At 34.9% G+C, this 24,054-nt stretch overlaps 3 protein-coding genes across 3 annotated transcripts; 1 reads left to right on the forward strand and 2 right to left on the reverse strand.

Moving 5' to 3' along the window:
• Nucleotides 1-5,129: 5,129 nt before the first annotated feature.
• LOC116900353 (olfactory receptor 5W2-like) lies at nt 5,130-6,065 on the forward strand. The gene has a single exon (XM_032902107.1). The coding sequence runs from the start codon at nt 5,136-5,138 to the stop codon at nt 6,063-6,065; it is 930 nt and encodes a 309-aa protein (XP_032757998.1). The 5' UTR covers nt 5,130-5,135.
• A 5,885-nt stretch (nt 6,066-11,950) lies between these two features.
• Nucleotides 11,951-12,883, reverse strand: LOC116900354 (olfactory receptor 5W2-like). The gene has a single exon (XM_032902108.1). It carries the CDS (start codon nt 12,875-12,877, stop codon nt 11,951-11,953), a length of 927 nt encoding a protein of 308 aa, XP_032757999.1. The 5' UTR covers nt 12,878-12,883.
• Nucleotides 12,884-22,589: 9,706 nt separating this feature from the next.
• Nucleotides 22,590-23,528, reverse strand: LOC116900355 (olfactory receptor 5W2-like). The gene has a single exon (XM_032902109.1). It carries the CDS (start codon nt 23,526-23,528, stop codon nt 22,590-22,592), a length of 939 nt encoding a protein of 312 aa, XP_032758000.1.
• Between the last annotated feature and the right edge of the window lie 526 nt (nt 23,529-24,054).

Below are 24,054 nucleotides of genomic sequence, written 5' to 3' on the forward strand. Positions count from 1 at the left end.
TTCAGTTTTCTACATACAGACATTCAGTTAGACCAGCACCATTTATTGAAGATGCTTTCTTTTATCCATTGTATATTTTTGGCTTCTTTATAAAATAATCAAGGGTGTGAAAATGTGTGGTTTTATTTCTCGGTCATCAGTTCTATTCCATTTACCAACCTATCTGTTTCTGTACCAATATCATGCAGTTTTTAATCACAATTGCTCTGTAGTAGAGCTTGCTAATATCCAAGATATATACAGAACTCAAGAAGCTAACCACCAAAAATCCTATCAATCCAATCAAAAATTGGGATTGAGAAATAAACTGTGAATTACATCAGGAATATCGATTGCCTGGAAGCACCTAAAGAAATGTTTGAAATCCTAAGTGATCAGAGAGATGCAAATGAAAACGACCCTGAAAATCCACCTTACAGTCAGAATGGCTAATATCAAAACCTCAGGTGACAATAGACATTGATGAAGATGTGGAGAAAGAAGAACATTCCTCCATTGCTGGTAGGATTGCACACTGGTACAACCACTCTGGAAATCAATTTGGAGGTCCCTCAGGAAAGTGGAAATGGAATACCTAAAGACCCAGAAATACCACTAATGGGAATATACATAACAGATGCTTGGCACGGGACATCATTTGTCACAGGGACATGTGTTCCGCTATGTTCATAGTAGCCTTATTTGTGATAGCCAGAAGCTGGAAACAATCCAGATGTCCCACAATGGAAGAATGGAAACTGAAAAAATGTAGTTCATTTGCACAATGGAATGCTACTCAGCTATTAAGAACAAGGACATCTTGAGGTTTGCAGGTAAATGGATGGAACTAGAAAATATCATCCTGAGTGAGTTAACTCAGACCCAAAAGACAGACATACATGGTATGTTCTCACAAATAAGTGGATATTAGCACCCCCAAAAAAGAGACAGATTACCCAAGATATAGTCCACAGAATTCAAAAAGATCAACAAGCTGAAGAGTCCAAGTGAGGATGCCTCAGTATCATTTAGGAGGAAGAAGAAAGCAACCACAAGGTGGGAGGTAGGGAGAGACAGGGAAGGGAAAGAAAATGGGGTGGAGGGAAAGGGGAACATGATATGGTATTGGGTAGGGGAAAATGACTGAAGCCCTGAGGGCCAGCAGAAAGAATGGAAACAGGTGACCTCGGGAGGAAGAAAGTTGGGAAAACCCTCCAGAATCTACCAGAGACATGGGAGGTGAGAGACTCTCAGGACACAAAAGAGGGCCCCTAAATGAAATGCCCTATGCTGGGAAGAGGGAACTTGTTGAGTCCACCTCCAGCAAAAAGACAGAGCATCAAATGAAGGATGGGGTTGCTGTTCTACAGTCAAAACTCTGACCCACAATTCTTTCTGTCTGAAAGATCTGCAGAGACAGAAATGGAGAAGAGCCTGAGGAAAAGGAGATCCAGAGACAGACCAAAAGTGTGATCTAGCTCAAGGGGAGGCTGTAACACCTGACACCATTATTGAGGCTATGGGGTGCTCACCAAATGCACCTATCATGACTGCTCTCCAAAAGACCCAACAAACAGTGAGTCAAATGTAGATATGTGCACCCAACCAACGACCAGAAGCTGATGACCTCTGTGGTTGAATTAACAAAAACCTGGAGGAAGCTGAGGAGGCAGACAATCCTGTAGAAGCACCAGCATTCTCAAATAACATGGACTCCTACGATCTCTCAGCATTGGATCACCAAACAGACACCATACACCAGCTGAGATGAAACCCCCAACACATAAACAGCAGAGGACTCACAAGTCTTGGTTCAATCAGAGATACTCCTAACCCTCAAGAGACTAGAGCCCCCAGGAATTTTAGAGTTCTGATGGGTGGAGTGAGGATATCCTCATGGAAATAGGGTTGGGTCATGGAGGAGGTATGAGATGTATAACAGTAGGGGCTTGGACTGGTAGGGGAATCAAATCTGGAGTGTAAAAATAAATAAATACAATAATTTAAAAAAGCAAATAAAGATCAGAAGCTGTGCATTTTTACCTCAAAATAAGCTTCAGTTCACTGAAAAACATACATTTCTCTTTTCTGGAATTTAACCTGTGCCACATGCTGATCATGCATTAATCTTTCCTCTTCATAAAAACTACAAGATTCTCTGCCAAGTTAAATTAAACTGCTATCTACTTCTGTATTTTACTTATCAAGTTTCTATATTACCAAATTCATCCTGTAAATAACCAGCTTATGTGTTGGTACTATAAAAAGAGCCTAGAAAATTAACTTGCTTATTATCTATTCAACCCAGCTTTAGGGGGAAATATTTCTTAGACTGGCTTTGCTGTACACAGAATTAAAATTTGCCTAATTTGACCAAAATTTGGGTCAGTGTTCTTTACTCTCAATTGGTGAGTTTATACTACAAATGCCATTTAACTCATCAACAGCAAAAGGAGTTCAAATAATATCAAATTAATTGATGCAAATAAAAACCTAGTAACATTCTATGGTTATTTAGATGGACAGTTTTGGAAGATTTATTATTGATGGCATGATCATGAGCAAAACAAATATCATATTCAAAGGGAACCCTAGTTATAATGAGAATTCTGCCAAAAGTTGTGTGATTTCCATTTTAGTTCAGGTTCACCACAGCAATCATTTCTATCTTTGATATTTTATTTCAAAACAAACTTCTGAAAATTCATTCATTATATTAATTGTAAGGATGAAGTAAAATTATATCTGATAACTGAGACATGATCATACTATGGTGATAAAAAGTGGTGTGGAATTAGTGGCAGGAGACATACATTGCTATAGGCAATCTGAAAAGACATGTGAATGTTAAAATGTCATTTGTAAAGAATAGATATTATAGGGGCAGTGTAGATGTTATTTGCCCAACTTCCTGGGGGACATAGGAACTGGTTTTCTATCTTAGCACCCATTGCAGCTAACAACCTTTTGTAACTCTGGTTGTAAGTTATCTAATGTCTTTTTTTTTTTGCCCTCTTTTGACAATAAACATTTATAAACTCATGAAGAGAAATACAGTCAGACAACGAAAATGAAAATAAAGAAATCGTTTTGTTTTGGTTTGCTTTTTCTTTCTTTCTTTCTTTGTTTCTTTCTTTTTTTGGAGTGGTTTTTCTAACTGAGATAATAGAACAAATATTTTATTGCTGAAGAAAAAAATGTACAAGGAAAAGTCGGGGACAGTTAAGTTTTCAGTAGGGAGTTTGAAAGTTTGAGTTATTCAATTTTTACTTTACATTGGAGAGAAAAGTTTTGAGGTTTAAAATATATCATTTGTGTGTGTGTGTGTGTGTGTGTGTGTGTGTGTGTGTGTGTTTGGTGGTATATTGTCATGTATGTATTGAAATAGAATAATTAATAAAAGAAGTAAATGCTTTAAACTACCTCTTTGCTAGATAAAGTGATGCATTTAGAGAGAAGAATATAGAAAAGAAGAAACTAATCATTCAAAACAAATCTTCCGGGAAATGATTTCACAGCCTTCAGTCCCCAGTGACAATTGGAACAATAAAACTTCACCATCACAGGTTCACACACTTAAAGCTACTACTTCCTTCAGGTGGGTTCCTACCTTCCCTTATCCTAAAAATCAGGTAACTCAAAAATAATCCTACCACTTTATAAACAGATGTTTCAGTGATGATTTTTCTGTCTTTTAAATTTATAGAATATCTAGATATAATGAATAAAAATAATTTTTAACAGAATCAGAGTCTTAAAAAATAGTATCAGCAAGATTGTATTTTAACTGTTATTCTAGTCTTAATATAGAGGAAAGGTCCATTTTTTTTCTATTTTTATGCCCACCTGTATATATTTAACTAACTTAAATATTAAGCAGTAACTGTTGGCTTAATGTGTGACAAATAATGCATGCAATATCAGTGAATAATGAAATTTATTTCATAGTATCTATGTAATCTAAAAAGATAAAAAGTACATTATTTATTTTTTAAAGTGCAAAACAAAACATGTATATGCAAATATATACATGTGTAAAACATATACCTGGAAAAACATTTACATAAACAAAAGCAGATGCATTTTAGAACATTCACTGTATTCCATTCAAATAGCTGTTTTAGATTTGAAGAAAATTTGAGTTGTGAAATCCAACTGTATTGGATGAATTTTTTTTCAGTGTTGCTTGTTTTTATCCATCTAAGTTGTCAGAAACATAGGTATTAGACAAGTGCTAAGTGCTACTTCTGTGTAAGGAGTACTATTGTAAAACATAACAGAGTCTAAAGTCAAAGATCAAATTAGAGTTACATTTGTCTCAGTATGCAAAGGAAAATAAAAGACAGACTAAGAAAATGGCTAACTGTGAAACTATATACATACAAACAACAAATTCAGAAGATTCTATATATTTATGTTTATTTGTGGATAAACTATATATATACATATATACATATATGTATATATATACACATGCATGAGAGTGAGTACATGAAATTAGGTAAAAGGACAGAAACTATGGTCTAGCTGAAGTGAGGAAAGGGGCAAATGGTATAAGTTTATTTCAATAAAAACATTTTAAAATAAAATAAAACAAAAAGTCTAACCATGTTATTTGTTAGTAGTAAATATTTGTGTTCTCTATTTTTATATTCAAGCATATTTAGTTGTTATCATAGTTTCAATCAGAATATCTGTAAACTAATAAAATATTTTTAAGATCATATGCTCTTAAAAGAATATAGTAACTATGTTGTGTATTATAAATCTTAAACAATGGATATAATATTCTCTGTAATATAGCCTGAGTCTAATATTTGAGTTTATTTCCTATTGTGGAAAGATCAAATGAGAATCAACATTTCCAAGTCTATCTCTTGCAATAACTGATATAGACCATATGTATACTACAGAATAGGTATAAAGTCATGGACACCTAATGGTGGTTAGTTTCAGTTCCTCAACTGTCACAGTTATTGGTCATTTTGTTATGAAAAAATTGTTAAGAAAAGGTTGAAAGAAAGAAACAGGATGCAGAAACTTCTATGGCATGTAACATATAAGAAATAAACTCTGTTTTACCTCATAAATACATTGTTGATATCCAGCAGTAAAAATGAATTTGCATAATTTTTAACTAGAGATTGGAAGAAAGAATGGATATAGGAAACTGTTCCTTGAATGAATTCATTTTTGTTGGAGTTACCAATAACCCAGAGATGAAAGGAACACTGTTTACCATATTTCTCCTCATCTATGTCAGCAATCTTCTGGGGAATCTTGGTATGATCATTTTGATCAGAATGGATGCCCAGCTCCACACACCCATGTACTTTTTCCTGAGCCACCTCTCTTTCTGCGATCTCTGCTATTCCACAGTAATTGGTCCCAAGATGCTGGTAGATATGTTTGGCAAAAACAAGTCGATTCCCTTCTGGGGCTGTGCTCTGCAGCTCTTCATTTTCTGTACCTTTGCGGATTCTGAGTGTGTGCTGTTGGCAGTCATGGCTTTTGATAGATACCAGGCCATTAGCAACCCCTTGCTCTACACAGTAAACATGTCCAGCAGGAAGTGTTTCATGCTCATGGCTGGAGTTTACCTGGTGGGAACATCAGATGCTTTGATACATACAACGTTGGCATTTCGCTTATGTTTCTGTGGGTCTAATGAGATCAATCACTTCTTTTGTGATCTACCTCCACTTTACCTTCTCTCCTGCTCAGATACTCAAGTAAATTACCTGGTACTATTTACTATTTATGGCTTCCTTGAACTGAGTACCATCTCAGGAGTCCTTGTTTCTTACTGTTACATCATTGCATCAGTCTTTAAAATCCATTCAACTGAAGGGAGGCTCAAGGCTTTCTCCACCTGTACCTCTCACTTGACCGCAGTTGCTATTTTTCAAGGAACGCTACTCTTCACATATTTTCGACCAAGTTCTTCTTATTCCCTTGATCAAGACAAAATGACATCTCTATTTTATACCCTTGTGATTCCTATGCTGAACCCCCTGATTTACAGCTTAAGGAACAAGGATGTGAAAGAGGCCTTGGAGAAAATTAAAAGAAAAAGTTGGTTTTAAAATTTTATTGAGATTCACCTGAAAGTTTTAATTATTCACTATGCTTTCCTGGCTTTGAAATTGTGAATTTCTGCCTTATTCTTCTACATATATTTAATTGTTTAAATTAAATGCAACAGATTTAAACACGTATTTTTCTTTTTACTCTTCTCATTTTGACAGTTTTTTTTTTAAAGTCTGTCAAGCTATCGACACATACCAGAAAGCCTAGCATGTAGCATGAGAATTCTAACTCAAAGTGAAGATATGATCCATAACTTTCCGGATTAAAAACCATGTGCATTATGTTATTGTGTGTGCTTCTCTGTATTTTGTCTTTTTCATTCATGGTGAATCATCTTTTGTCTATGATCATAAGGGCAATCATCTAATGTAAGTCATGGATAAACATTACATGAACAAACTAATGGCTCTGAATCTGCCTCAAAATGTCCTAGAATAACGTCTATGCAGAATATTTCTAGAGTTAATACATAAGTGCTGTTTGCAAAAGACCAGCAAATGCAAATACCGTGTTGCATATCTAAAGATATATTCCTCTCCAAGGATCCATAGAGATGACTTGGCCTAGTTACCTTGGGAGGAGTAGATCTTTCAGGTTATATTCCATGGCTTCTAAGGAAGATTGTGATTTCCACTTCCCGAGAGACTGACACACTCCCTCAGGCAGTGGGACATTAATGCTGCTTTGTCTTTTCTGTGTATGTTACCTTGGAAGTCAAGGAAGCATTGATAAGACAATTGGTCTTAGATACTATTCTTGAGTACCCTGTATAGCTTGCAAACATTATTGCATCTTGGCAACTATACCTGTATTCATCCTCTCAATTTCCATTATATTGTTTTTGATAAAGGTATAATTGCTCTCAATAAAACATGTCTGATTGTGTCTTATGCCACAGCTTATGTTTTGCTGTGGATTCTCCAACTGTCCTGCTTTCATTTATCTTCTTTTCAACACATGACTTGACCAAGCAATTAAGAGCAGATGCTTAAGTAGAAGAAAGGAACAATTCTAGGCAAAGTATCTGGAAATTGAAAACTCTTAGACACTATTATTCTGTTTCATTTTTAGATTTACATGTGTTCAAAGTAGCTTAAAAGCAAAGAATAAAGCCTTTATAAAGTACATGGCTACATGGAGTGTAGTTGATTTCATGTTTCTCAGTAGCTTCTTTTCCCTTCTCTGCACACTTCATCATCTGGGTTGAATGTTCTGTTTGGTAACTCATAGACAATTATATTGCAATTTACCTTTGTTATTTGTGATTCAACTGTATAAGTTATCTTTTCCAACATGATATTGTACATATCCTTTGAGGAAGGACCAATTGTTCCTTTCATATTATAAAAAATTGCATTGTATATTTGACATAAAATGTGGAAAGAAAGAAAAATACCAATACCAACTCTATACTTAAGTAATCATTGTGCCCATGCAAATATATAAGTCAACACTTGTTTATATATGTAAATCTATAAACAAATGTTTCAGAGTTTCATTAATTGCAATAGTAAGACTTGTAGATGCATTAATCCTTGAACTGCTTAAAGATTATTTTGAAATTCAACTATGTGAGACTAAACTACGGAAAGTAATGATTAATGAAGTATTTCTTTAATGATGTTCTCCAACATGGTTTTATAGTGTGTTGATGTTATTTGGATGGCAACGCAGATATAAATTGAATGGAATCGTTGCTAAGGTACTAACTAGTTTAGGAATACTAATAAAGCAAAGTGGAAAGAATAAAGGTGTACTTATTCAACGGTTTTATTAGCCAGATCATCTTTTCTAAAATATGTCAGAAAGATCAATGCTGGGACTTTCTTGATAGGCTTTTCCCACCTGAGGACATTATGGGCCTTGCTTACAGGGCAGCTCTTAGAAGAGACAAGAAGTCTGCAAGGGAAGGATTTGAGTCAGATGATGGTCATGAGAATTTAGCTGCTCTGAATAACTAGCAATCACACTACTGTGGTTCTAACTAGCAATCAGGCCATTTCTGCTGCTGTGAATGACTAGGAACCAGAAGCTACTCTATTTATACAGGTTTACTAGAACAAAGGCAGAGTCATTGTCCAAGTTGTACAAAATATATGTTTGACTTTTTATTACATTATTCATTTCATTTATTATTATTAGTGTGACAAGTTCAGTTACAGTTATAAAATATATACGACAGATTTTATTGTCATTAGACTTACACCTCCAACTTAAAGAATCTAAAGAATATCTCCTCCAAAGCAAACACATTTATTATATGACAGCCTATTGTTAGACTAGAAGTCCTTGCTGTTTGAAAATATTCCATACAAAAAATATTTTAAAGATGCTTTTATGAATAGTAACTTTTTTATGAATAGTAACTTCTTTTACTATATGTTTTATCATCTATGCTATCAAGTAGAAAAAATTTATTTTAGTCTATTTTATTTATTGAATTCCATTCTTCCAGGTTATACCCCTATTTTTAACTATATATTCAGAGAGCTATAAGCTTGTAATAAAAAGGGGTCTTGATTCTGTAATGCATGCTCCTGGCCAGTCTGAATTTGTCAATTGTCTCTGTTTACCATGTTAGAGCTATCTACTCAGCTTTGATCAAATTGTGTCAATTAGCTGTGGTGGCTCAATGACTCTTCCCATGTCCATTCAACAGGGCTTTGACAGATCAACAAAACTCTTTCTCACCAACTCATTTCTTAGATGGTTTCTCATCTCTTAGTTTTATGTGCACTTTTTTTAGTGTCTAATCTAAATGTATCATGTCAAATACTTGGACTATTCTGATTGATAAGTTTAAGTCAGTTGTATCTACCCAAATTAATTGAGTGGCATTTAAAAAGAAGTTTTTGATTCAGAAAGGCTAAGAATGGAATAAAGCAATGAACATTTAACTAGATGTCTCATTCACTAGAACAAAGCCTTTGAGGTTGTGATGAACAGTTCTGTATGAACTTCAGAGTGAAGAGTCATATGTTTAAGCTTCAGGTTGAGTCATAAAGCCCTTTAAATACATCGAAGGAACAAATTTTCAACTTCAGTAATCACTCATCATAAAATATAATAACTCAGCTCAAAGCATTTTAAGACATTGATGAGTTTTAAATTTCTTTTTCTTTTGACCACATTATGTATATAATAAAATAGGATTGATATGTAGCTTAAATCACAGTGTAAATGTAATAAAATATCTCAAATAGCCCTTAAGAAAGATAAAAGTTAATCATTGATCTATTTTCTCTTTTAACTTATTAGCCTCTACATTTTACCACATTTTACATGACCTTTAAAAAACTGAAACAATATTTGCAGTCCTTCTATTTTATTATCTTTTTGAGGTGTTATTACAAAATGCCACATACTGGAACTCTCACAACTCTGGGGTAAAGCAGTCGCCAAACCAGGTTAGGTGTGGTGAGCTCATATAGTACTCATTCTTTATCATAGATAGTCTGGACCTTCACTTCACTTTAGTGGCAGAAAGAGGGAGTTATTAGGTACTGTATGATAAGGACTGTAATCCAATCTCTGAAGGTTGTCTTTGGGGTTTTGTCATTTTCCAAACACTATGCAATATATTAACAATAGTTTTATCATCATATTTTATTGAAAATGTTCCATACATATTCTAGTCACAATTTTCTCCTCTTCCCATCCATCCATCCATCCATCCATCCATCCATCCATCCATCCATCCAAAACTTCTTCACCTCCCCAGCCAACCAACTATTGATCATTAGAAAATAAAGAAGACAAAACAAACAAAATACCCAAAGCAAACAACAGAAATTCACACTTATTATTTTGGTAGTATTTAAACAGTAAATATTTAAAATAAATAAATGTGACCATAGTTCACAATTACAAAACATGAGTTATGCTACCCATCAGATTTATCTAAATGGAAAATCCTTTCAAGTAATTTCAGCGACCTCATAGTGTGCCATTAGCCAGGAGTATCAGATCTTCAATTCTGAAATAATTTAATTAAGAATCATTTCACACTGAAATGTTAAAACTGAATGGGCCCAGGAAAATTCAGTACATGTGATTGTGATCGGCAATGTAAAGAGTCCTTACTCAGCTTTCAATCTTAGCTCCATAGCCTATTATTCCAAAAAGACTTTTCAAAGTTCAGCCATGAGAAATATTTATCAATAATATAGGAAAAAGGTATACAAAGGACAAGATGCATATCTCTCAGTATTTTAATTATTTAGAATATTTAGATTTTAATCTACAACCAGATTTTATAGTTTTTTCAAATGCTAAAATGTCTAATTATGTATGAAGAATATGTCACATTCAGGTAGGATTGTCTTAATAATGGTAATGACATTCCTAAATTTCACATTATATCAAATTTTGTTTTGTTATTTTTGGTGTTTCATGTTGTTTCCCACATATGATTCTGATGTTTTCATAATTAGAATAATCCAGTGTTTGAAAAACAATATGCTCTCATTGGATATGGCAATTTAAGAAATAGATGCAAATTAATTAATGCTTAAGAAAGTAATTGTAGAGAACTATTTGACTAGGACTGAATGTGGAAAACAAAAATGTATTAGAAGCAAATAGGAGAAATTATGGAAGAATTGACAGTCCATGCCCCCAGTTACACAATGACAAAATATGGTACTTGTCTTCATTGACCCAGTTCATCATCCAAATATGTCACTATACATTGAGACCTCTGATTGTAGTAATCCTTACTTCAACATCATCTTTTCCTCTATGAAAATCCCTTATGTATAGTATCTGAGAAGCTAGCTTCCTGGAAGATGTTATCTGAAAGCCACACTAGAGGAATTGCTCTGGAATTGAGTTAACAGGTTTGAAGATAAAGACTACCATGAAATCTCACGGAACATGATCCAGGAATAGAATATATGAGGAGAATTGATAGTGCTTGTGAGAAGACTACATGAAAATGACAAGACTCTTGTGAACTCCGTCTCATCACAACGTAGGGTTGTTACTGGAATGTGTTTTTGTATTCTCAGTTGTGATAAATAGAAATCACTTTACTCCAGATTAGTTACTATTGTTTGTTGCTTTTCTTCAATTGTTAAACTAATCTTTATATATCTATTAAAGCATAATTTTGCCTCACACAGGTAGACCTTGTATATGTATACAGCTTAAATTCATGAAAACATTACTCATGTTGTTTAGTAACCTTCAGAGAATTAATTGTCTGATGCTCTGAACAAAGTTGTCTATTGCATGAGAATTTATTCTTCCTCATGTATTGGCACCATTCTCACAGGTCGCACAGTCTTTAGAGTGGTAACAAAGTCTATATAAATTATGAGAGGTTACAGTAATTGTCTGTATTTTTCCTATAGAAAATAATCACCACTCATTAAGTTAATTAATTTGCCTTGAGAAATATCTACATCTGCAAAATTCAATGAATACACATCAACCTCATCATATTTAAATTGACATTGAGAGGAAGGATTGATTATACAATGTGAGAACAATTGAAATTATTAGGAAATTTTCTTTTTTTTTCTTTTACATTTATTTTTATACACTGTAACTGTCTTCAGACACACCAGAGGAGGGCATCAGATCTCATTACAGGTGGTTATGCGCCACCATATGGTTGCTGGGATTTGAACTCAGGAACTCTGGAAGAGCAGTCAGTGCTTTTAATCACAGAGCCATCTTTCCAGCCCCAGAAAATTTATTAAAAGACAGAATATAATAAGATTTTTGATGAAAAGTACATAGAGATATCAACAGTGCTTGCTTCAAATACAATGTCACAACTAATATATTTTTAGTAAACTAGTATGTTATGCAGTTTTCCATATGTGTAATACAAACTGAAATAAAGGCAAAAATATACATTAGAAAATGTTGACAATCACCAATTATTCTTCAATTTTGCCAGAGCCTCTTTCACATCTTTGTTCCTCAGGCTGTAAATCAGAGGGTTCAACATTGGAATCACCAGCGTGTAGAAGAGTGAAGTCATTTTGTCTTGATCTAGAGAATAGGAAGAACTTGGCCGGAAATACATAAAGAGCATAGTCCCCTGGAACACTGCAACTGCAGTCAGGTGGGAAACACAGGTGGAGAAAGCTTTAAACCTCCCCTCAGCAGAGCAAATCTTCAAGACTGATGATATGATGTAGCTATAGGATACAAGGACTCCAGAAATGGTGCTCAGCTCAATAAACCCAAAAATTGTGAATATAGCTAATTCATTGGCCTCTGTATCTGAGCAAGATATTAATAGAAGAGGAGGAACATCACAGAAAAAGTGGTTGATCTCATTAGACCTGCAGAAACACAAGCGGAAGGCCAGGGTTGTATGTATCAAAGCATCTGCTGTTCCCACCAGGTAAACCCCAGCCATCAGGAGGGAGCACAGCCTGCTGGACATGTTCACTGTATAGAGCAAGGGGTTACTGATGGCCTGGTACCTATCATAGGCCATCACTGCCAGCAGTAGACACTCAGAATCTGCAAAGACACAGAACGTAAAAAACTGCAGAGCACAACCAACAATGGGAATTGATTTCTCCTCAGCTAAAAGGTCCACCAACATCTTGGGTCCAATTGCTGTGGAATAGCAGAGGTCACAGAAAGAGAGGTGGCTGAGGAAAAAGTACATGGGTGTCTGCAGCTGAGTGTCTACTCTAATTAAGATGATCATCCCAAGATTGGCCAGAAGATTAATGAGATAAACAAGTAGGAGTGTGGTGAAGAGGGCCACTTTCATGTCAGGGTTATTGGTAATTCCCAAGAAGATGAATTCACCCACAGAGGAACAATTTTTCTTGTCCATTTTTTTGAATAAGCCTTAAAATTAAAAAGTATATGTTCATAATACTTTCATCATTCAAAACATTATTATTTTTTAGTTTATCTTTATCTTTGGAAATATATATTGTACTTTAATCTTCAAAGTAAATTATTTTGTATTTATTTTTATGTATTTAAATAATATGTATTATGAAAATAAATATTTATTTAATAACAGTTATGATAGTATTTAATATTAAAAATAATTAAGACAAACACATCTATTATGACATAAGTTAACTCTAACAATTTTTCTGACATATTAATTAGTACATATTCTGGAATGTAGAAAATGTTCTTGACAAACTACCCTTTATATTTCAGTTTCCTGAGTTAGCCTTCCTTAACAGGAATTATATACTTATTATATTATCTTGAGATAGACCTATAAAACAATATAAATTGACTGAGGTTCCCTGAGGTATTGAAGTTTCAAATTCATTGTACTTAATATTCAGCTACATATAAATTATTTCTAAAACATCAAAGTTTGAGGAATAATGTTTATTTAAAAATAATGACTATATTGCTAATCAAAATTAGCATGACTACTTTCTACCGTTTGTGATCAAATTTTCTTTTAGTTTATGGCAGGTAACAAACAATTTCTAATTACTTTTTCTTCTGAATAAGTGAAAGTTTGACAACCACACTGATTGAATATTTGTAGGGAGGCTTTGGAACCAAAGCATAAATCTTTTAATCAATCAAAGGAAAGACTGAAAAATAGTATAACCTGAAATCACATGTGCATATGCAGAGCCTCAGATCTTGTGTATTTAATTACAGAAACATAAAAAAACCTTAAGACAAATAAAGGGTTTCAAGATATACTGGCCTCATGCACATATGTAGTTATTTGAATTTTTATGATTTTCCAAGTATGTGGGACTTAATTAACATAAATACTAAAATATAGGGATATATTTTTATGGGAGAATTTGCCTATTTATAGGTAGCTCAATCATATTTTAAATGTACAAATTATTATTTTAATACATTTCCATAATTTTATTTTAATAAAGTTTTATTAAAATAGGATCAGAATTAAGATAAACAAAAAATAGTCTTGGAAGCTCTACATCTATCTATAGTCAGAATATTATTGTTGTTTCTTTACTATAGTATCTTAATAAATTTTAAATATACTTACCCAAATAGGTTAAAAAGATGATTAATTTAACAACTGCTTTTTTTTTTGATAGGGAAATTTGTAACCTTATATTATTTGATTTGGATTTCAGGAGCTTAAGTGGACTGAGTTTGTCTTTGGTAGTAGATTATAAGGCAACATTGCATTATTTCATGTTCCTCCTGGGACTCATGTCTCTGCAACCTCTTCCCTTAAGGCTATGCTGCTAAAAAGCCTGTGGTTAATTTTACTCATGGTATCTGATTCCCCTGTGAATACATGATGCTCCTCATTAAATGAAAACCATTAGTTCATATCACCAACTTGATATGTCAGGATGAAAAATTCAAGTTAACTTTATACTGTGAAATATGTAGAATATATGTACATATTTTATGCAATATAATATGATTTGTGTTATTTTAATTTAACTGAACCAGATACTTAAAAAGTTAAATCATGTAATGGATGTAGTCAGTTCAAAGACATTTGTGTTGCACTCATTTTCCACTTCTGGAATGCTTCTCTGCTTTAGTGCCTGTACCTTTTGAGTATTTCATTGGCATATAGCCCATGTGTTTGCAATTGGCACTTGACAATGAACCAATTGCTTGACTTGTAGTATTTTCCCACACTGCATACTCTTTACGTTACCTGAACATGCTCCACTGTGCTTCCTCCAACATATTTTCTTCTTCCAATCCCCAGAAAACTTTATAAACAATCTTTTTACTACTATAAATGGTAAAAAGACTATAGTACTAAGAAGTATAACAAAGAAGGAAACTTTTATGAAGTACATCATATGCTAATGTACAGTTAGGGGCTGCAGATACATGCTTCAGTGTTTAAGAGGATTTGTGACTATTGTGGAGGGCTGGGTTAGGTTTTCAGCACATACATGACAGGTCACAACCATCTATAAGTGTAATTTCTGGCAATCAGATACCCTATTCTAATCTCTATGTGCACCTGACATACATATGGTCCACATATACAAAGACAAGCAAAACCCTCTTATTCAATAAATAGGCTCCAACTGCATAGGTAGCAATGAATAGCCTAGTAAGGGCACCAGTGGAAGGGGAAGCCCTTGGTCCTGCAAAGGCTGGACCCCCAGTGAGCGGGTTTCTTTGGGGGAGGGTGGTTATGAGGGGAGGAGGGGGAGGAGAACACCCATATAGAAGGGGAGGGAGAGAAGTTAGGGGGATGTTGCCCTGGCAACCAGGAAAGGGAATAACATTGAAATGTAAATAAGAAATACCCAATTTATTAAAGATGGGAAAAAATAACTCTTAAAAATAATAACATTAACAGTTTTATAAGTTTGAGTAGTTTATCTTGGGTAAATATTTAATTATATAAGTAAATTGAAAGGAAATTGAATTAAAATTGAGCTCCCAGTTTCTTCTGTTAATTACAAGTATATAAATACTAATTTTGTAATAAAGATGGGCTCATTATCTCTCCTTGCCTCATCTACAGTGATAATGAAGACCATTCTCATCACTCAGACTGTCGACATTGCAGAAAATGATGACATCACTCTGAAGGGGCAGATAGTCATTTATGAAGGACCCCCGGGGAACTCTACAGAGGAACTTCAATCACATCAATGTAGAGCTGAGTGTTCTTTGAAAGAAAAAGGAAAGGCTCCATGTTGACAAATTTTGCGGTAACAGAAGGGAACTGGCCACTGTCAGAACAATTTGCAGTCATGTTCAGAACATGATCAAGGGCATTGCACTAGGATTTGTTCACTTCCCTATCAACATCATTATTCAAGACAATGCGTCTTTGTTTGAAATCCAAAATTTTTTGGGTGAAAAATTAGTCAGCAGCATTCAGATGAGGGCAGGCAGTGCTTGTTCTCTCAAACCCAGGAAGGTGAATTAATCTTGAAGGAAATGATATTGAAATTGTTTGTTTCAAATTCAGTGACTTTGATTCAGCAAGCTACAACAGTTAAAAATAAGAATATCAGAAAGTTTTTGGATGGTGTCTATGTGTCTGAGAAGGGAACAGTGCAGCAGACTGATGAGTGAAACCTCAGTTTCTTAGGTTCAGAAACAAGATCCTGATCATAAGTACAATTTGGATTCTTTAGGGACAATTCCATCTCACAACAGTCAGAATGGCTAAGATCAAAAGCTGACATGACAGCAGATGCTGGCGAGGTTGTGGAGAAAGAGGAACACTACTTCATTGTTGGTGTGATTGCAAACTGGTACAACCTCTCTGGAAATCAGTCTGGAGGTTCCTCAGAAAATTGGACATTGCACTACCTGAGAACCCAGCTATACCTCTCCTGGGCATATACCAAAAAGATGCTCCAAGATACAACAAAGACACACGCTCCACTATGTTCATAGCAGCCTTATTTATAATAGCCAGAAGAGGAAAAGAACACAGATGTCCTTCAACAGAGGAATGGATTTTAAAAAATGTGGTACATCTACACAATGGAGTACTGATCAGCTATCAAAAATAATGACTTCATGAAATTCAAAGGCAAATGGACAGAAGTAGAAAATATCATCCTGAGTGAGATAACCCTATTACAAAAAAACACACATGGTATGGACTCATTGATAAGTGGATATTAGCCCAAATGCTCGAATTACCCAAGTTATACAGACCACATGAAACTGAAGAAAGATGACCAAAATGCAGATGTTTCACTCCTTCTTAAAAGGGGAGCAAAAATATCCATAGGAGGGGATAGGGAGCCAAAGTTTGGAGCAGAGACTGAAGGAACAGCCATTCCGAGCCTGCCTCACAAGTGGCTCATATATATACAGCCACCAAAACTAGATAAGATGGATAAAATTAAGAAGTTCATGCTGACAAGAACGGATATAGATCTCTCCTGAGTGACACGGCCAGAACATGTCAAATATAGAGGCAAATGCCAGCAGCAAACCACTGAACTGAGAACAGGACGCCCATTGGAGGAATTAGAGAAAGGTCTGAAGGAGCTAAAGGGGCTTGCAATCCCATAAAAACAAGAGTGCCAAACAACCAGAGCTTCCAGGAAAGGATCCTGGGCTCCAACTTCATATATAGCAGTGAATAGCCTTGTTGTGGCACCAGTGGAAGGGGAAGCCTTGGTCCTGCCTAGGTTGGACCCCCAGTCTAGAGGATTGTTGAGGGGTAATGGGGGTGGATGGGGAAGGGGACACCCATATAGAGGGGAGGGGTAGAGGAAAGGGGGCTGATGCACAGGAAACTGGTAAAGGGAACAACATTTGAAACGTAAACAAGAAATAACCAATTTAATAAAAATGGAAAAACTACCTTTCTCAAGCTTAGAGATGAAACTGAAATCTATTTTTGTAGTTTCATTCACATTTCTATGACCTTCAACGTTTAAATTTGTACATATGTTAGACTGATACAAACCACCATAAATTCTCCATTTTAAGGTTCATTAATAATAATGCACAATTCTAATAAGAAAAGAAAAAACAGTTTTATTATAGTTAGATGATATTTTATGATTTATTTGATTTTAACTAAATAAAGTTTCACTATGATGTTTCCATGAGAAATGCCATTTTTATTAAAGCAAGTGTAATTTCTTCTTTTTTGATTTAAGTAAGAATTATGAAAATTCATTAAACCTATTAGACTTCTGTCTGCAGATTACCAATGTATCTATGTTCTAATTTGTATTTTCCTAATTGCCAAAAATAATGAAGCTTTTCTAAGTCATTTATAAATTGCTTTTATGTCTTTGAGAGCTCTCAGTTAAAACTCAGTCCATTTTTCATTGGGTCTTGATACTTTGGTTCCATATATATTCCTGATAATAATCATTTGTCAGCTATACAGTTGTAGAAATTTCTGTGTTTTTGTAAGTTTCCTTGTTACCTGCATGGCTGTTTCCTTAGCCAAACATTTTAGATTTTATGGTTTTGCGTTTGGATTTCTATTTGGTCCTAATTCCTATACAAACACTGTCTTCTTCAAAAAATGCTTTCTGGTTTTTTGTTTTCTTTTTAAATCTTTCAAGGCACTATGTTTTCTTATAGCAATTTCAACATTTCAAACTTCAAATTTAGATCTTTATCTATTTGCAATTATTTTCTGAATATCAATATTTCAACTACAAAAAATAAAATTTATACAAACAGAATTTTTTTTCTGTGTGTGCAGGATTACTTTGCATGCACATGTATTGGCTGGGGTGTGTGGGGCGGGATGTCTTCTATCAGTCTCCAGCTTATATTTACAAACAGAATTTAAGAGGAGATATCAATGCCTATTTGGAGAAAGAAATTCTGTTAATACCTATATAACTAACCAATTAGAAAAGCTTTATGCTATCTGTTATATGTTTATTTTGAATTAATAAATTAATTAATTTATCTATTTATATCCCAAACACTGCCCCCTTCCCATTCCCCACCTCACAGAGTCACTTTCTCGTACCTCTTCCATTTTCCTATAAGAGGGTGTTTATATCCCTACCCTGGCTCATCCAGTCTCTGCAAGATTAGGCACATCTTCTCTCACAGAGGCCAGACAAGGTAACTGTGTTGGGGACCTTATACCACAGTCAAACTACAGCTTTATGGAGATCCCCCACTTCCTTTGTTGGGGGAGCCCCATAGAGACTGAGCTCTATGTCTGCTACTTATGTGCCAGAGCCTTGGTCCAACCCCTGTATGTTCTTTGGTTGGTGGCTCTGTCTCAGATCTCCCTGGTATCCAGATAAGTTGACTCTGTTGTTCTTCCCATTGGCTTCCTATCCCAGGGCCTTCAATCCTTATCTTTTCTCTAAGAGTCTCTGACCTCTATCCAATATTTATGTGTGGGTATTTGCATCTGTTTCAGCCAGCTACTGAATAAATCCTCTTAGACAATGGTTATGCTGGAGTCCTGACTACATGGATAATAGAATATCACTAATAGTCTCAGGGATTAGTGCTTGCCCATGGGATGGTCCTTAAGTTGGGCCAGGTTTGGTTGTCCATTACTTTTGTCTCTGTTCCATCTATGTCCCTGCGTTTCTTTTAGACAGGACAAATTTCCAGTGAAATGTTTTGTGGGTGGGTTGGTTATCTTCATTCCTCCACTGGGGGGTCCTGTTAGGCTAATGAAGGTTCCTTCTTGAGGTTCCATGTCACAACTGTTAGGAATCTTAGTTAAGATAACCTGTATTGACTTCTGGGAGCCTCTCCCATTCCAGGTTTCTGGGACTTCCTAAAAATTCCTCCTATGCCAACCCCCATCAGGTGTGAGGAGAGGCAGAATAGAGGGCCAGAGGGCCAGGAGAATGAATCTGCAGCTGGAATTAATTTTGGTACAGGGTCACAGACACAGGTCTAACTTCATTCTTCTGCAGGTTGGCACTCTGTGTTTTAGTATCATTTGATAAAGATACTGCCTTTTCTTCATTGTAGCTTTTTGGTGTACAGGTCCAATTATCAGATGCTAATAATTATGAGTACTCATGCTTAAGTGTTCTATTTTATTCAGTTGGTCTACATTTGCATTTTTGCAAGTATTATACTATTTTTTATTATTATAGCTGTGTAAAATATAGTGAAATATGGACTGGTGATATCTCTGCATGGCCTTTTATAATTCTGTGTCAATTATAAGATTTTTTTTCTTTACTGGGAAGAATGAAATAGGGTTTTGGTTAAGAATGTGTTGGATCTATAAGCTGGGATTAATAGAAATATCATTTTCACGATATTAAATCTATAGTATGGCACAATTAGAAAATGTAAGGTGTGTGCTATAAAACTGCTTTAATAATAAAGTAAAATAGTGAAATTTCAGCTAAATCTAAAAGAGGATTATAACACCTAAAAATATATTCTAGTTGGCAAGAAACATGACTCAGAGTGTAAGAATGCATAATGTTCTTACAAGTTCAGTTTGCAGCACTCATACCAGGTCTCTCACTCTCTAATTTAGTTCAGGCTCTAGGTGATCCAATACTATCATTTGGACTCCGCTGGCACTATTTTTGTCTCCCTCCAACATAACTAAAAGTAAAATAATTCCTTTGAATTATTTGCTGATTTGGAAATTTGGGTCACATAGACTTTTATTGCAGTTAAAATATTTATAGATAATTCATAAACATTAATTTTATCATAATACTATAAAATAAATATAGAAATAGATCCTGAGAGAGAAGAGAAATAACTACCATATAATGTATAGTCAGTAGGAAATATTTCCTTCAGTGCATAGATTTCTTTCAAACCACATACAGATATCATTGCTTTATATTACTAAGTGTGCCAATGAGGCCTCCATTTTTAGAAAAGAGCCACAAAAGATAACAATAAATGAGATGCTGTGGGAGTAATTATCTACATTCTCCCATTGAGAATATGAGAGCTGAGGATGAATCCAAAAGTGTACTTTCTAGATATAGTCCAATGCAAGAAGTAACATTACTATAGGGAGAGCCAAGCTTCAGGCTATACTCAGCTCTAACACAGAGTCAAGATAGAATCAAGGTAGAGTAATAATATCTCAGCTGTTCAGGCACAGATCCACAAGATAGCTTCAAGTTAGACTATGCAGGCAGATATCAACTAGTTAGTTGAACAAGCTCTGTGGAAGACAGAAGGTAGCACCAGAAAAGGATGCTAACTTTATGGGTTATAGTAAGTACTGTCCTGTTTCATAGCACTAACGGTTTCTTCTTTGACACTTAGCTTACTACGAATGCCCAGAGTTAGTTCTGCTGATGCTGCTTTAGTTTTTTTCTACCTCTTTATCTCTTTTTCTCAATTTAGCTATATATAAATAAATATATATGCATAAATTCTGTTAATGACATTTAGCTATACAAATTTTAAGATATTTCTCTTATTTCAGTCCCTCCTATTTTTCTTTTTTCTTTAAGTGAAAATTAATGGCCAGCTATAAATATGAGTTTTGTACCTTTTGCATGAGATCCAGGAAATATTTTGCAAGAAAGAGTGGAAATTTTGTATGGACTCAAAGAAAGAGAGAATTTGTGTGTGTGTGTGTGTGTGTGTGTGTGTGTGTGGTTGTGTGCATGTGTGAAATGCTATCAGCTGGATAGTGCATAATCACCACAATGACCATCTGAAACAGCTAGAAATGACTGTACTGAGCCATGAAAGGACACGAATCAGATAAGCAAGGATCATAAGGATTCATGGAGACCTACCCCTCAAAGCAGAACCATTTCTTCTGAATAGATTAATGGAAAGTAGAACCATTCCTTCAGTAATGTACCTACTGCTGACTCACCAGCTTCAGAGACATCCACAATCCCATTGTTACAAAGATGACCCTGATGAAAGCACAGGAAGCAAAGATAGCACATATAAATCTGGGAAAGACACAGGTGAGTAGATGGGAAAATATCTGACAGAGATAGAACAAGACAAAAAGTGTAGGACAAAGAAAACAAACAGAATGCACTGTAGACCTGTATCCAGTTTTCAAAGAATTAACTTAGCTTAAAAATACTACAAAGCCAGTGTGTTTTTTCAACAGTCTGTAAGGAAAATAAATCAACAACTTTAGATCATAAAATTATATATGGAAGACAGAAATGTAATTTTTATTTTTATTTCTTTTTTAGGTATATCCATTTTATTTCTATAATTGTTTTTATTGCATATTTATCAATAAAATGGTTATGTGTCTGGTACCTATAGAGCTCAGAAAGGAGCATCAGATCCAAGGAATCCAATATGTCAGTGCTAAAAATAAATTTGCTAAGAGTAAATTTTCAGTGTGAGTGAAAGAAGGGAAGTCCAGAGTTGAAAGTTAAAAGTTTAGATGCAATAAAACCTGGAGCTGCAGATCATAAGGAGTTAGTCAATGCAAGTGAGACAATGGAAGAGATACTAATACCAAGTTACCCTGCCAAGTATGCCATTGCTAGGATGACAAATATTTAATTCAAGGTAAAACATACAATAAAAAATGAAAAAAAGTTTTGCTAACATTTCTCTTTATTATAAGATATATTACTTTTTATGTTATATAGACTTATTTATTCAATTGTTGTCTTTTAATGGGAATCCTTTATCCAGAAAAGAAAAAAACAAGTGAAAATAACAAACTAAATGAGAGAACAATAATAGTACCATAGAATGACAGTCTAAAGCAGGGATCTTTTTTGCATGTGTATATTCTTCAGTTACTAATTATTGACCGCAATGCTATGGATATAAGTTTGATGATACTAATGCACAAGAATATTGCTAAAACATGAATAACAGCAAAGCTTATTTTCATTCTCAAACAACTTTATTCATTTGACTCATTTATTGAATCTAGAGGAAAAGTTGAGGGATATTGGGTGTGAAGAGTTTGTGATGCCCTATTTTATCTGTTGTCAATGAATAAAGTTGCTAAAGGACCCTCCCTGCAGAATTCACATAATGGCTTGTTTATTGGTTTCAAGTGAAGACTAAGGACTATCATTGCTCTCATTTCATGCAATTCTCAGTAGGAAACATTTCAAAGGTTGTACCTCAGGGAATCTATTGTAATACACATAAACACAGTATCAGAGAATTCTATTCATTTTGTGATGTGACACAGAATTTCATCCAGGCCATGAGTTAATATTGATTGCCTTCTTCAGAGCCCCCTTCACATCCTTATTTCGCAAACTGTAGATCAGTGGGTTTAACATAGGAATTATAACTGTATAGAAAACAGAGGCCATTTTGTCTGTGTCCATGGAGTAACTTGAGCTGGGACGGAAATACATGAAAAGCAGAGTTCCATGAAAAATGGCCACAGCCATGAGGTGGGAGGCACATGTGGAAAATGCTTTGCGTCTGCCCTCAGCAGAGTTCATCCTGCAGATTGTAGCAATGATGTAGCAGTAGGAGAGAAGGACAGTGACAATGCTGCACCCTACCACGCAGCCAATAAATGTGAACATCACTATTTCATTAATGGATGTATCTGAGCAGGAGAGGGCCAACAAGGGTGGAATGTCACAGAAAAAGTGGTTGATGACATTTGAATTGCAGAAGGACAGTTGGAATGTACAGCATGTGTGGATTGCTGAATCCACCAAGCCTACTGCATAGGCAACAGCCACAAGCTGGATACAGACCTTCTTGGACATTGCAATTGTATAGAGCAGGGGATTGCAGATGGCAACATAGCGATCATAGGCCATCACAGCAAGCATGAGGCATTCAACATCTGCAAAGGCCCCGAAAAAATACATTTGAACAGCACATAAATTATAAGGAATCATCTTCTCTTTAGACAAGAAATCAGCCAGCATCTTGGGAGAGACTGTAGAGGAGTAGCAGATGTCACAGATGGACAGATTGCTCAGGAAATAGTACATAGGTGTGTGAAGCCTGCTGTCCAATTTAATTAATATGACCATTCCTAGATTAGCAATTACAGTCAGGCTATAAACAAAGAAGAAGAAAGCAAAGAGTCCCTGTTGCACATCCTGTCTGCCGGAAAGTCCTAAGAAGACAAAGTCTGTAAACATGGTGAAGTTCTCAAAAGTCATTTTTGTGATCTGCAAATCCTGGTGTTACCGTAAAGAAAAAAAAGCCGACAATTACAGTTTTTCTGAGTTCTTAGTCAGACTCTTGATATTTTTGTTTAACAGAATTAAAAATTGATAAAATCGCAAGTGCTTGAAGTAAGCTGACTTAATGTCAATTGTTAGGAAAATGAGAGCATTTATAATATCTACATAGGTCTCTTTAGCATATATAGCATATATTCACTTGAATTTATCCACATGATTTCTACAACAGCAACGCATTGATAAGTTTGACCCTTATTTTTATAGGTTAGGATGTGGATATTCTCAAATAAACTAGCTATGTTTCTCCAATCAGTTCATGAAGAAAACTGTTCTCTTCAGATAACAATTATTTTTTTATTAATTAAAATGTTGTTGTGGTATCTACAACAAATAAGAATAATTAATTATGGATACAGAAAGTATCAATTCTTGTCCCTTTATTCTCTAAACCTATGGAGCCTTTCTCCGTGTGACACAGCTATTTATAGGTAAATTCATATTC

This window comes from Rattus rattus, chromosome 5 (genome assembly GCF_011064425.1).
Source record: "Rattus rattus isolate New Zealand chromosome 5, Rrattus_CSIRO_v1, whole genome shotgun sequence".
NCBI classification, from domain to species: domain Eukaryota; kingdom Metazoa; phylum Chordata; class Mammalia; order Rodentia; family Muridae; genus Rattus; species Rattus rattus.

Excerpts from the sequence above, each read along its gene's own strand:
- LOC116900354 (XM_032902108.1), bottom strand. The coding sequence starts at position 12,877 with ATGGACAAGAAAAATTGTTCCTCTGTGGGTGAATTCATCTTCTTGGGA.
- LOC116900353 (XM_032902107.1), top strand. The coding sequence starts at position 5,136 with ATGGATATAGGAAACTGTTCCTTGAATGAATTCATTTTTGTTGGAGTT.
- LOC116900355 (XM_032902109.1), bottom strand. The coding sequence starts at position 23,528 with ATGACTTTTGAGAACTTCACCATGTTTACAGACTTTGTCTTCTTAGGA.